Genomic DNA, 13,660 nt, shown 5'->3' on the forward strand with positions numbered 1-13,660 from the left:
AATTCTTCTTTGAATGTTTGGTAAAACTCCCCTAGGAAGCCATCTGGACCAGTGCTTTAGTTTTTTTTTGTTTATTTTTAATTTTTTTTTATTGCTTAAAGTATTACAAAGGGTATTACATATGTGTCCTTTTTTTCCCCCCGCCCTTGACAATCCCCTAGCCTCCCCTACCCCCCAGTGTCTTATGTCCATTGGTTATGCTTATATGCATGCATACAAGTCCTTTGGTTGATCTCTTACCCCCCTCCCTCCTGCCCCCCAACCCGCCCCAGCCTTTCCGCTGCAGTTTGACAATCTGTTTGAGGCAGCTCTGCCTCTGTATCTATTATTGTTCATAAGTTTATAATGGTCATTATTATCCATGAATGAGTGAGATCATGTGGTATTTTTCCTTCATTGACTGGCTTATTTCACTTAGCATAATGCTCTCCAGTTCCATCCATGCCGTTGCAAATGAGAAGAGTTCCTTCTTTTTTACAGCAGCTAGTATTCCATCGTGTAGATGTACCACAGTTTTCTAATCCATTCATCTACTGATGGGCACTTAGACTGTTTCCAGATCTTAGCTATGGTGAATTGTGCTGCTATGAACATAGGGGTGCATATATCCTTTCTGATTGGTGTTTCTGGTTTCTTGGGATATATTCCTAGAAGTGGGATCACAGGGTCAAATGGGAGTTCCATTTTTAGTTTTTTGAGGAAACTCCATACTGTCTTCCATAGTGGCTGAACCAGTCTGCATTCCCACCAGCAGTGCACGAGTGTTCCTTTTTCTCCACATCCTCTCCAGCACTTGTCGTTTGTTGATTTGTTGATGATAGCCATTCTGACAGGTGTGAGATGGTACCTCATTGTTGTTTTGATTTGCATCTCTCGGATGATTAGTGACTTTGAGCATGTTTTCATATGTCTCTTGGCTTTCTGAATGTCCTCTTTTGAAAGGTGTCTATTTAGGTCCTTTGCGCATTTTTTGATTGGATTGTTTATCTTCCTTTTGTTAAGTTGTATGAGTTCCCTATAAATTTTGGAGATTAGGCCCTTATCAGATATGACATTGGCAATATGTTTTCCCACGCAGTGGGTTTTCTTGTTGTTTTGTTGATGGTTTCTTTTGCTGTGCAGAAGCTTTTTATTTTGATGTAGTCCCATTTGTTCATTTTCTTTTTAGTTTCAAGTGCCCTAGGAGCTGTATCAGTGAAGAAATTGCTTCGGCATATCTCTGAGATTTTGTTGCCTTTGGATTCTTCTAGAATTTTTATGGTTTCCCGTCCTACATTTAAGTCCTTTATCCATTTTGAGTTTATTTTTATGTATGGTGTAAGTTGGTGGTCTAGTTTCATTTTCTTGCATATATCTGTCCCATTTTCCCAACACCATTTATTGAAGAGACTATCATGGCTCCATTGTATGTTCCTGCCTCCTTTGTCAAATATTAATTGAGCATATTGGTTCGGGCCGATTTCTGGGCTGTCTATTCTATTCCATTGATCTATATGTCTGTTCTTGTGCCAGTACCAGGCAGTTTTGAGAACACTGGCTTTGTAATACAGCTTGATATCTGGTATTGAGATCCCACCTACTTTGTTCTTTCTCAGGATTGCTGCAGCTATTCGGGGTCTTTTGTTATTCCAGATGAATTTTTGGAGAGTTCGTTCTAGATCTGTGAAGTATGCTGTTGGTATTTTAATGGGAAGTGCGTTGAATTTTTGGATTGCTTTGGGTAGTATGGACATTTTAATGATGTTGATTCTACCAATCCATGAGCAAAATATGTTTTTCCATCTGTTTATGTCTTCCTCTATCTCTTTTTTCAACATCCTGTAGTTTTCTGAGTAGAGGTCTTTTACCTCTTTTGTTAAGTTTATTCCTAGGTAGCTTAATTTTTTTGGTGTGAGGGTAAATGGGATTGTTTTTCTAATCTCTCTTTCTGAAAGTTCAATATTGGTGTATAGAAATGCCTCAGATTTCTTGGGGTTAATTTTGTATCCTGCTACATTGCCAAATTCATGTATTAAGTCTAGTAGCTTTTTGATGGAGTCTCTATGGTTTTGTATGTATAATATCATGTCGTTTGCAAATAAGGACAGTTTTACTTCCTCTTTTCCAATTTGGATGCCTTTTATTTCTTCTTCTTTTCTAAATGCAATTGCTAATACTTCCAGTACTATGTTGAACAGGAGTGGTGAGAGTGGGCATCCCTGTCTTGTTCCTGTTCTTAGGGGAAATGGTGTTAGTTTTTTTCCATTGAGTATGATGTTGGCTGTGGGCTTTTCATATATGGCTTTTATTATGTTGAGGTATTATCCTTCTATTCCCACCTTGCTGAGAGTTTTTATCTAAAGTGGGTGTTGGATTTTGTCAAATGCTTTTTCTGCATCAATCGATATGATTATGTGATTTTTGTCTCTCAACTTGTTTATGTGATGTATCACATTTATTCATTTGCGGATATTGTACCATCCTTGCATCTCTTGGATAAATCCTACTTGGTCATGGTGTATGATCTTTCTGATGTACTGCTGGATCCAATTTGCTAAGATTTTGTTGAGAATTTTGGCATCTATGTTCATGAGGGATATTGGCCTGTAATTCTCTTTCATTGTGTTGTCTTTACCTGGTTTTGGTATTAGGGTGATGCTGGTTTCATAGAATGAGCTTGGAAGTATTCCTTCCTCTTGAATTTTTGTAGTAGTCTGAGGAGGATAGGTTTTAGTTCTTCCTTGAATGTTTGGTAAAACTCCCCTGTGAAGCCGTCTGGTCCCCTGAGCTTTTGTTTGCTGGGATTTTTTATTACTGCTTCTGTTTCATGAATTGTTATTGGCCTATTCCGGTTTACTGATTCCTTCTGATTAATTTTTGGAAGATTGTAATTTTTTACGAATTTTTCCATTTCATCCACATTGTCCAGCTTGTTGGTATAATGTTTTTCATAGTATTTGCTTACAATCTGTTGTATTTCTGTGGTGTCAGTTGTTACTTTTCTGCTTTTATTTCTGATTTTATTTATTTAGGTCCACTCTCTTTGTTTCTTGATGAGTCTGCCTAAACATTCATCAATGTTGTTTATCTTTTCAAAGCACAAGCTCTTGGTTTCATTGATCTTTTTAATTTTTTTCATTTTTTTTTTTAGTTTTTATGTCTTTTATTTCCACTTTGATCTTTATTATTTCCTTCCTTCTATTTACTCTGCTTTCTTGTTCTCTTTCTAAATCATTAGGTTGTAATGTTAGATAGTTTATTAATAATTTTTCTTGATTTTTGAGGTATCTCTCGGGAGAGGACAGTTGACCCACCCTATTGGAAAAACCCTTTTCCTGTCCCTATGGAGTTTCTGAGGCCTATTTAGAGTCTGAGAATTACAAGTATCCTCCAGGCAAAAGCATTTGCCCCACCCTTTTCAAAAACCATACCCTACCTCTAGAGGATTGCCTGAAGCTCCTCAAGGATGAATCCAATCAGCCTGCAGGCAGAGGACATTCTTAGAGGCTTTGAGTCTTTCCTTAATGTGATGAGTTAGAAAGAGCTTTTGGGTCCCCACCACCGACACTGCCCCAACCCCAGAATCTGCAGGGAGGCTAACACCAGCAGATCATTACCCCAGATGGCATAGGTAGGCAAATGTCAGTGAGACCTTGCATATACCCCCTCCAAAGATACCAACCTGGACCCTAAATGAGGTAAAAGCCAGTGGGACCCCACATGTCTGCAGCTGAAACCTTCAGGATAAGCTTCATGGGGGAAGGGAGTAAAGCTCAATACAGGTACAATCAAGGAATGAGACTCAAGGCAGACCCAGCCACTGGACTGTGGAGTTGCAGACCACTCAACTACTAGGGATCCAATCTGTTGGATCTCAATAAGGTTGTCTAGGGCCAGAAAGGGACAGTAATTCATATTCACTTGCACTAGAGAAGCTCCCAGGAAACCCAGGGTAGAGAAACCAAGGGACCACATTTAAGAAAATCAGAGCAAAATCCAGAAAGCTGCACAAGTAGTGGACCCAAAATACCTATATAATGGTTGGCACAAAAACATTGTGTTTGAACCTCACTGGCAGCAAATAGAAGGAGACATCCCTCCCATGAAAGTGACATCAATAATCAAGTCCCAATTACAATAGCAGAGCCCAAATAATGCACAAAAGGGGCATTCCTAGAGCTTCCAGCTAAGGTGAATAAAGAGACTACACCACTGGATCCCTCAGGACACTTTCTAGATAAAGCTATCACACAAAGATTAGGAGGCATAGCAGTTCTATCTAATATAGAGAAGCAAATACAGAGACAGCTAAAATGGGGAGACAAGGGAAAAAGAAAACCCAAATGATAGAAAAGAAGGAATCTCCAGAAAAAGAACTAAATGAGATGGAGGCAAGCAACCTATCAGACATGGAGTTCAAAGCAATGGTTATAAAGATGCTTAAGGCACATAATGAAAATTATAGCAGCATGAAAGGGGAACAAGAACCAGATAGAAATGAAGCATGATATATCTGACCTCAATAACACAGTGGAAGGTTACTAAATGTAGATTGGATGAAGCAGATGGTCGAATCAGTGATTCGGAAGACAAGGCAGAAATACCCAATTAGAGCAGCAAATAGAAAAATGAATTTAAGTGGAGGAAGATAGTTTAAGGGAGCTCTGGGACACCATGAAGTGTAACAAAATCCTCATTATAGGAATGCCAGATGTGGAAGAGGGAGAGTAAGGAACAAAAAACTTGTTTAAAGAAATAATGACAGAAAACTTCCCCAACCTGATGGAGGAAAATGTCACATAAGTTCAGGAGGTACAGAGAATCCCAATCAAGATGAACTCAAGGAGACCCACACTTAGACACATCATAATTAAAATGACAAATATTACCTACAAAAAAAAATTCTTAAAGGCAGCAAAGAAGAGACAGGAAATTACCTACAAAGGAATTCCCATTAGAATGCCTGCTGATTTCTCAATAGAAATACTTCAAGCCTGAAGAGAGTGGCATCAATACTCATGAAAAGCAAGGGCCTAAATCCAAGACTACTATATTGAGCAAGACTGTAATTTAAAATTGAAGGTGAAATAAAATGCTTTCCACACACACACACAAAAAGGTTAAAAGAATATATTACCACCAAACTAGCAATGGAAGAAATGCTAAAGGAAGTGCTTTAAGAAGGATAAAAGGAGAGAGAGAGGATCATAGGCATAAAGAAAATAAAAATGGCAATAAATAAATATCTATCGATAATAACCTTAAATGTAAATCAATTAAATGTTCCAGTGAAGCTTCATAGCATGCTGATGCTGAATGGATAGGAAAACATGACATTATATATATATATATATATATATATATATATATATATATATTGTCTACAAGGACCCATCTCAGAACAAAAGATACACACATCCCTAGCTCCCTAGCTGGTTTAGCTCAGTGGATAAAGTGTAGGCTTGTGGACTGAAGGCCCCAGGTTCTATTCCAGTCAAGGGCATATGTCCTAGTTTTGGGATTGATCTCCCCAGTAGGAGGCGTGCAGGAGGCAGCCAATCAATGATTCTCTCTCATCATTGACGTTATCTCTTTCTCCCTCTTGCCTCCTCTCTGAAATCAATAAAAAACATATTAAAAAAAATAAAAAGATTCACATAAGATTAAAGTGAAGGAATGGAAAAATATATTCCATGCTAATTCTGCAGCAATCTTGAGGAAGAAGAACGGATAAGGGGGGATCACAATACTGGATATCAAACTATACTACAAAGCCATTATAACCAAAACAGCCTAGGACTGGCACAATAACAGGCATATAGAACAAAGGATCAAAACAGAGACCCCAGAAATTGATCCACACCATTATGGTCAATTAATATTTCCCAAAGGAAGCAAGTATATACACTGGAGTAAAGACAGTCTCTACAACAAATGGTGTTTGGAAAGCTGGATACACACATGCAAAAAGATGAAACTAGATCACAAATTTACACCATACACAAGAATAAACACAGGTGGATAAAAGACTTAAATGTAGGGCAACCTATATAATAAAAGCCTAATGTGCTAAGTGTCCGGTCGTCTGGTTGTCCAGCCAATCAAAGCATAATATGCTAATGATATGCTAAGGCCACTCAATCGCTTGCTATGATGTGCACTGACCACCAGGAGGCAGAAGCTCCGACCAGTAGGTTAGCTTGCTGCTGGGATCTGGCCAATCGGACTGAATGAGACAGGCCGGACACACCTTGGAGCCCTCCCGCGGTCCCTCCCCATCTGGACAATTTCCTGCGTCTGTCCCCAGCCCTAATCATGCATTGGTGGTGTCCCTCGGCCTGGCCCGCGCCCTCTCGCAATCCAGGACCCCTCGACGAATATCGGAGTTACAGTTTCAGCCTGATCTCACAGGCCAGGCCAAGGGACCCCACTGGTGCACGAATTTGTGCACCGGGCCTCTAGTGAAACCGTAAAAATCTTAGATAAGAATATAGTCAGTAAAACCTCAGTCATCTAACATAGCTATATGTTTATGGGTACATCTCCTAGGGCAGTGGTCGGCAAATGCATTAGTCAACAGAGCCAAATATCAACAGTACAACGATTGAAATTTCTTTTGAGAGCCAAATTTTTTAAACTTAAACTATATAGGTAGGTACATTGTTATTAACTTAAGTAGGGTACTCCTAAAGCTTAGGAAGAGCCATACTCAAGGGGCCAAAGAACCGCATGTGGCTCGCAAGCCGCAGTTTGCCGACCACGGTCCTAGGGCAAAGGAAACTGAGGAGAAAATAAACAAGTGGGACTACATCAAAATAAAAAGCTTCTGCACAGCAGAAGAAACCACTATCAAAATGAAGAGGAAACCCATTGTATGAGAGAACATATTTGCCAATGATACATCTCATAAGGGGTTAATATCCAAAATATATAAAGTACTCATACAACTCAACAAAACGAAGGCAAACAACCCAATGAAAAAATGATTAGAAGATTTGAACAGATATTTCTCCAAAGAGGACATACAAATGGCCAAGAGACATATGAAAAAAATATTCAAAGTCACTAATCATCAGAGAATTGCAAATTAAAACCACAGTGAAATATCATCTCACACCTGTCAGAATGGCTTATCATTAATAAATCAACAAACAAGTGCTGGAGTGTATGTGAAGAAAGGGGAACACTAGTTCACTGCTGGTGGGAAGGCAAATAAGAAAATGGAACTTCCATTTGACCCAATGATCCCACTTCTGGGAATATATCCTAAAAACCCCAAAACACCGATCAGAAATAATATATGCACCCCTATGTTCATAGCAGCATTATTTACAATAGTTAAGATTTGGAAACAGCCCACATGCTCATCAATAGATGAATGGATTAAAAGCTATGGTACATTTACACTATGGAATACTATGCAGCTGTAAAAAAGAGGGATCTCTTACCCTTTGGCACAGCATGGATGGACCTGGAAAATATTATGCTAAGTGAAATGAGCCAATCTGTGGAAAACAAATATCACATGATCTCACTTATTTGTGGAATTTAATGAACAAAATGAACTGATCAACAAAAGAAGAGCATGGAGGCATGGATCAGATTGACATAACTCCATGTGGTGTTGGGGGGGACGAGAAGAGAGAAACCAAAGAACTTAATATATTTATATGCATAGTCTGTGAACATAGGCAATATGGTAGGGAAGACATGGAAGAGTGGGTAGGGGCTGGAAGGAGATGGGTTAAGGTGGGGAGGGGAGGATGCAAGATATCTCTAATACTATCCTATATAATAAAACCCCATTGACTGAACAGCAGAATGACCAGAATGATCGGTGGACCAGTCGCTATGACGCGCACTGATCACCAGGGGGAAGACATTCAATGCAGGAGCTGCCCCCTCGTGGTCAGTGTGCTACCATAGTGGGAGCTGCTGCTCTGCTAACTGGGATGAATTGCTGATCCCGCTGTGAACCCCAGTCTGAAAGGCAGGAACCTGGGCTGCGATTGTTGCCTGCGATTGTTGCTCAGCTGTGTAGTATCTCCGCTGAGCTTGCAGAGCTGACCCCAGAGGCTGGGAGGCGGGTTCATGGCCACCATGGGACTGAGGCATACTCCGCCGCCTCTCAGTGCTATTGTCCCTGGGCCCGGCCCCGATCAGATTCCCTGGAGAAACGAGTGCTCCACGGAAGATGCCCGACCAGGAAGCAGCTGCTCAGATGATGCAGGTCCACAGTTGCTCGCTGACTGGGATGAGCGGAGCTCCCACAGCGGCCGATTCCTGCAGGCCACTCACCCCCCACCAGTGCACAAATTCCGTTCACCAGGCCTCTAGTCAACAATAAAAATATATTAAAAAAAATAAGAAAGAAAAGAAAACAAAATCAAACCAAAGCAATCTTTGGTTGAATTTTGATTTTTAACCAATGATTTCGGAAATGCATCTTTTTCTATATACTGGCACAATAAAGAATTTATGAAAAAACAAAGACAAAAAACAAAGCCTTCAATAAGTTACTTTAAACCTATCATAATCATCCTCGCATTCTACCAAAAAGCACTCTGCCTAATGTGTATTCTACCATGAAGCTGTGCTGCAATATACATGGGGGTACATATATCTTCTCTCCTAAGTTTTTTCTTTTTCTTCAGATAAATACCCAGAAGTGGGGTTTCTGGGTTGTATGGTAGTTCTATTTTTAATATTTTGAGAAACCTTCACACTTCATAGTGGCTTCTGTAACTCATTTACCATTTCTTGATTGGGCTTTCACTGTCTGCAAGAAAAACAAAGTGTTGCTTAAGAAGTAAAATGGGAATAGTATCACAGACTTAGCAGTATTTATCAATAGGTTAGGATCCATTTTATATTTATAAGGTGTTTTTGAATCTCCTCTGGAAATTCTACGTAATGTACCATGGTATATTGTGAAAAATGTCTAATTGCAGACACCAACTAAATATTGTTGGATCTAACATGTATTCTGGTTACAGACTAAGACTTTGGTATATCTAGATCTTTGAATAGAATTTTAGGTTTAAATTCTTCAAAAATTAAGATATAACACTGTATGGTCTAATAACAATTTTTATTTACCCATTTGTCAAGTTTATTTTACTATCTATGTTTTTTTACCTGTTTTCTCTTCCAAAGGTTCAGGTGCATTAAAACCAAAGATTAGGTCAGTTCATTGGATTTAGGAAGTCAGTGTGTTATTTGATGCCCTCTAATTTTGACATGTTAACAACTTGACAATTAACCATGAGGGATAACATTTAATATTAATAAGTATTATGTGCTGCCTTTTAAGATAATTTCTGAAGTACATTCATTTATACTTTTAATTTCTAGATAATTTGAGACTAATACTATTAAGTATTTTTGGTTCCATACCCATAGAATTTTACTTATAAAAATAAATTCTTAACATACAAAAGTTCATAAAAGGGAAATTTACATTTTATATTTTAATTTTACATAAAAGAGTTATAACAGCTTATTTTAAGAAAGCAAATAATCTAATTTGCCATGTTTTTGCTGATGTAGCTTTTATTTTAAGACTTAAACTTAAAATGCTTCATTATTAGTGAACATTGTGTAGCATTTAGTTTAATTTAATTACTACTTAATGCATTTTAATGTTTTGGCAAACAATTATGAGTAAACTATTATTTATGGTTTCTTGCATCATCATAAGTTGAAAATAATAATTCTTATAACACGTGATTGTTGCAAAGGTTAAATTTAATTTTTCATTGTCAGGTGCATATCTGCAGAGAAATTTTAACCATTTCTAACAATACCTTTCTTATTACAGCTGGTATATTTTTATTTTTTCTCTTATTTAAAGTGGTAATACGTTTTTTCTTAAGTTTATAATCTTTTTTAAAAAGTTTTTATCAAATTTATTGGGTTAACATTGGTTAATAGGACCATATAGGTTTCAAGTTTACTTTTCTGTGATATAAGATCTGTATATTGTAGTGTGTGCCCATCCCTCAAACAAAACCATCTCCTGTCTCCATATATTAGGCTCATCTCCACCCCCCACCACCTTCCCACTCCTTTCCCTCTGGTAACCAGCACACTGCGGTCTGTGTCCACAAGTTTCAATTTAATATCCCACATATGAGTGAAATCATATGGTTCTTAGGATTTCCTGATTGATTGATTTCATTTAGCATAATAGGTTCATCCATGTTGTCACAAATGGCAGTATTTTGTTTTTTTCTTATGGTTGAATAGTATTCCATTGTACATATGCACCACATCTTTTTTATTCAGTCCTATCAAAGGACATTTTGGTTATCTCCATGTCTTGGCCACTGTGAATAATGCTGCAATGAACACAGGGGTGCATATGTACAATGCAAATACTTGTTTTCCAGTTTTCAGGGTAGATGCCCAGGAGAGGATTGCTGGGTCATATGCTAACTTTATTCTTAGTTTTTTGAGGAACTGCTATTCTGTTTTCCATAGTGGCTGTACCAGTCTACATTCCCAGTGTCAGTGAATTGGAGGGTTCCCTTTTCTCTACAACCGCCCCAACACTTGTTCTTATTTGTCTTTTTTATAATAGCCATTCCAACAGGTGATAACATGAATTTCTTGTTTGGGATTAATTAGGCTTTTGTGGAGTAACGTTGGTATTCAATATGTTGATAAACTTGCATAGCAGTTATTCATGTGCCAGCCACTGTGTGTGTGTGTGTGTGTGTGTGTGTGTGTGTGTACACTTGAAAGTAGTAACAAGAAAAATTTATGTTATAGAGTATTAAAGTAAAATTGTATTTACATTTAATATCATCTGGTTTTATATGTTTTCTAATAAAAACAGTTTATACTAAAAACAATAAGAATGATAAAATAAAGATGTGTTTATTAGCGTAATAAAATTTAACTCTTACAGAACTGAAGTGAGAATAACAGAATAATATAATACCATTGATTAATGCGTGGAAAGGTCACAACAAGTATTTTACCTTGAATGTTTCTGTTCTTTAAAACTTTAGGGTTTTATTGTGTATTGCCTTTAAAATGAGTATTTAACTTAGTTTTATTTTTTCAGAGCACCTTCAAGTTTAAATCTGAGAGTGATATTCATTTGGCAGAACATCATAAACAGGTTCTATATGATGGAAAACTTGCAACTAGTATTGCATTTACATATAATGCCAAGGCCACTGATGCTCAACTATGCCTGGAATCCTCACCAAAGGAAAACGCATCAATTTTTGTGCATTCCCCACATGCTTTAATGCTCCAGGTGGGTGAATAGTAACTTAGTTTTCATGTTCTCATCCTGGTTAACAGTATTTTTATTTTACATATTAAACATTGTTCATCTATAAATCTACAACTACTCTTTGTTTTTCTTTTTGGTTTTCTGGTTCTTTGAATGACATTTTTTTCCTTCTTCCCTTTTTTGGGCAATATACTTTACCTTGGACTTGTCTCCTTAATAGGATATCTGTCATTTCTGATCTCGTATCTTCTATAGCCTTTGAAATAAAATCAGTTGGTTAACTGAACAGATGTTGTTAATATAAAAATATACTTTGGTTTAATAACAGTAGTGTATATCTTCCTAACATAAAATTCCTTGAGTATCTTTAAATCCATTAACAGTATTTCTTATTATAAAAATCTCTTGATTTATAGCTTCATATTTTTAGTGTAAAAAATCTCTCAACTTAGATTTCAAATTTCTATTTTATATCAGCATCAAAAATTGTATAATTGAAAGTTTTTAAAATGTCTAGCTAATGTTATTTAATTGTATTTGAAGTTATTTGGAACAAGGAAATAGTGATAATATTATGCTTCAGAAATGTTATCAACATTTTTGTTTTCTGAATGTAGGATGTGAAAGCTATAGTAACACATTCAATTCATAGTGCAATTCATTCAATTGGAGGGATTCAAGTGCTTTTCCCACTTTTTGCCCAACTGGACAATCGACAGCTCAATGACAGTCAAGTGGAAACAACTGTCTGGTAAGTTTTTTTTTAATGTGTAATTTCTTACATTTTTTACTTACTTAGATTACACCTGGTATACTCGGTATTGTATAAATGTATTATAATATTTGGGTTTTATTTTTAGAGTTTGAATAAAATTTTTTTAGGAGTAAGGCAGATACATATTTAACCCTAAAGAGGAGTGACTTCCTTCATTATAAATAAAAAATTCTTACCAGATGAAACATAGTGATTACATTATGCAGCTGAGGAAAAATATTACTCTCAACATTATTCTTTGCAAATACTCATAGATTGGATTGTCCATGAGAAATCCTGTCAGGTTAAATGAAATTATTAGGGTAAAGTTTATTTTTAAGAATAATATTTAATAACAGTTACATAATTTAAATACTGGTATTATTTTATAATGCTGTTATCATAAGAGTAGCACAGACATTAGCTTTTCTTTATATATAGTTCATGTTTGAGAGCCCAAATCTAACCAGTGGCATATCTGTGTCTATAAAAATTCAGTATCTTCTAAGTAGGTTTATTTCTGTTTTTGTAGCTTCCCTCCTTTTTATTAAAAATATCTCATGCATAAAACTCTGATTTAATCATATCTTAGAATCATATATGTAAGAAGTTAAATGTGAATTTTAACAGCTATTTTGGCTGTGTACATTGCTATGTTTAGAGAATTTAAGGGGAAAGTTTTATAGGCAAACATTAATTTCTACTTCAAAAGTAATATAGGAATGCTTCATTAGTATGCACATAAAATCCTTCATTTTTGAATTGATGAAAAAACTAGTGAATGAAGCAAAGATGGGAAAATTTAAAGTCCACTGAAATATAACATGACTTTCTCATAGTTATTATCTAATCTAGCTGTTAACAAAATTCTGTTGTATTATTGCTATTAATATTGTCCCTGTGTGTATAAATGTAAATACAGATATTATCTGTACCTTTATAAAGTTCAGCTCCCATTCATAGGTCATGCTTTCTTTCATATCAGTACAGTATAAAGATTGAAGTTTTGAAGTGACATGGAATCCTGAGGTCATGTCCTGTTATCATACCACTTTTGTATGAGGTCTTAAATAATTTCTTTGGGAGGCAGATCAGCATTTTGGAAAAATAAAACTTTAAATTCCAGTCCTGAATTTCAATTAAAAATGTTTTATCTTTATTATCTAAGTAATCCAGTACACATTATGATTAGTAATTAAAAACTTATTAAGCGCTATGAAAAAAAAAAGTTGAAGATGAGGTAGCCAGTAGAAAACTCCATGTGTAATTTTAATATTCCTTATGAAATTAATATTAAGTCTATAATTATTTTAACCTGAAATGGAATTATTTTGCTTGAAAAAGAAATATTAGGAAGATTATGCAGTTTGAAATGTTATAACTAAAATTATCCACAATAACTTACATCTTTATGAATAGCTATTAATAAAATCTTAGTGCTAAAATTATACTTAACAGTTTATCTGGTTCATTCATCTAACACACATGGTTTTTTTTTTATTGCCTGTCATTAAAACTCATTTTAGTTTTTACATTATATTTTGGTATTTAAATTGTATTTATTTTATTATGGGGATAAAAGATAGTGTAAAGGCTCAGCATTATGATTTTCATTTTGATTTGTTTGTTTCAAGTTACTTTATATAATTCATTTTAAATTTTCTCTGTAATAAATAACT

At 35.9% G+C, this 13,660-nt stretch overlaps 1 protein-coding gene across 6 annotated transcripts in view; it reads left to right on the forward strand.

The window, feature by feature from the left end:
• Positions 1-13,660, forward strand: part of NBEA (neurobeachin) — a 1,002,985-nt gene that overhangs the window by 173,420 nt on the left and 815,905 nt on the right. For all 6 annotated transcript variants that reach the window (XM_036298874.1, XM_036298876.1, XM_036298877.1 and 3 more), the window contains exons 9-10: positions 11,051-11,248; positions 11,845-11,978. In XM_036298874.1, the coding sequence (XP_036154767.1) occupies positions 11,051-11,248; positions 11,845-11,978 (332 nt within the window). The remainder of the gene's footprint in view (positions 1-11,050; positions 11,249-11,844; positions 11,979-13,660) is intronic.

The sequence above is a fragment of the Myotis myotis genome, unplaced genomic scaffold, assembly GCF_014108235.1.
Source record: "Myotis myotis isolate mMyoMyo1 unplaced genomic scaffold, mMyoMyo1.p scaffold_m19_p_3, whole genome shotgun sequence".
NCBI lineage: Eukaryota > Metazoa > Chordata > Mammalia > Chiroptera > Vespertilionidae > Myotis > Myotis myotis.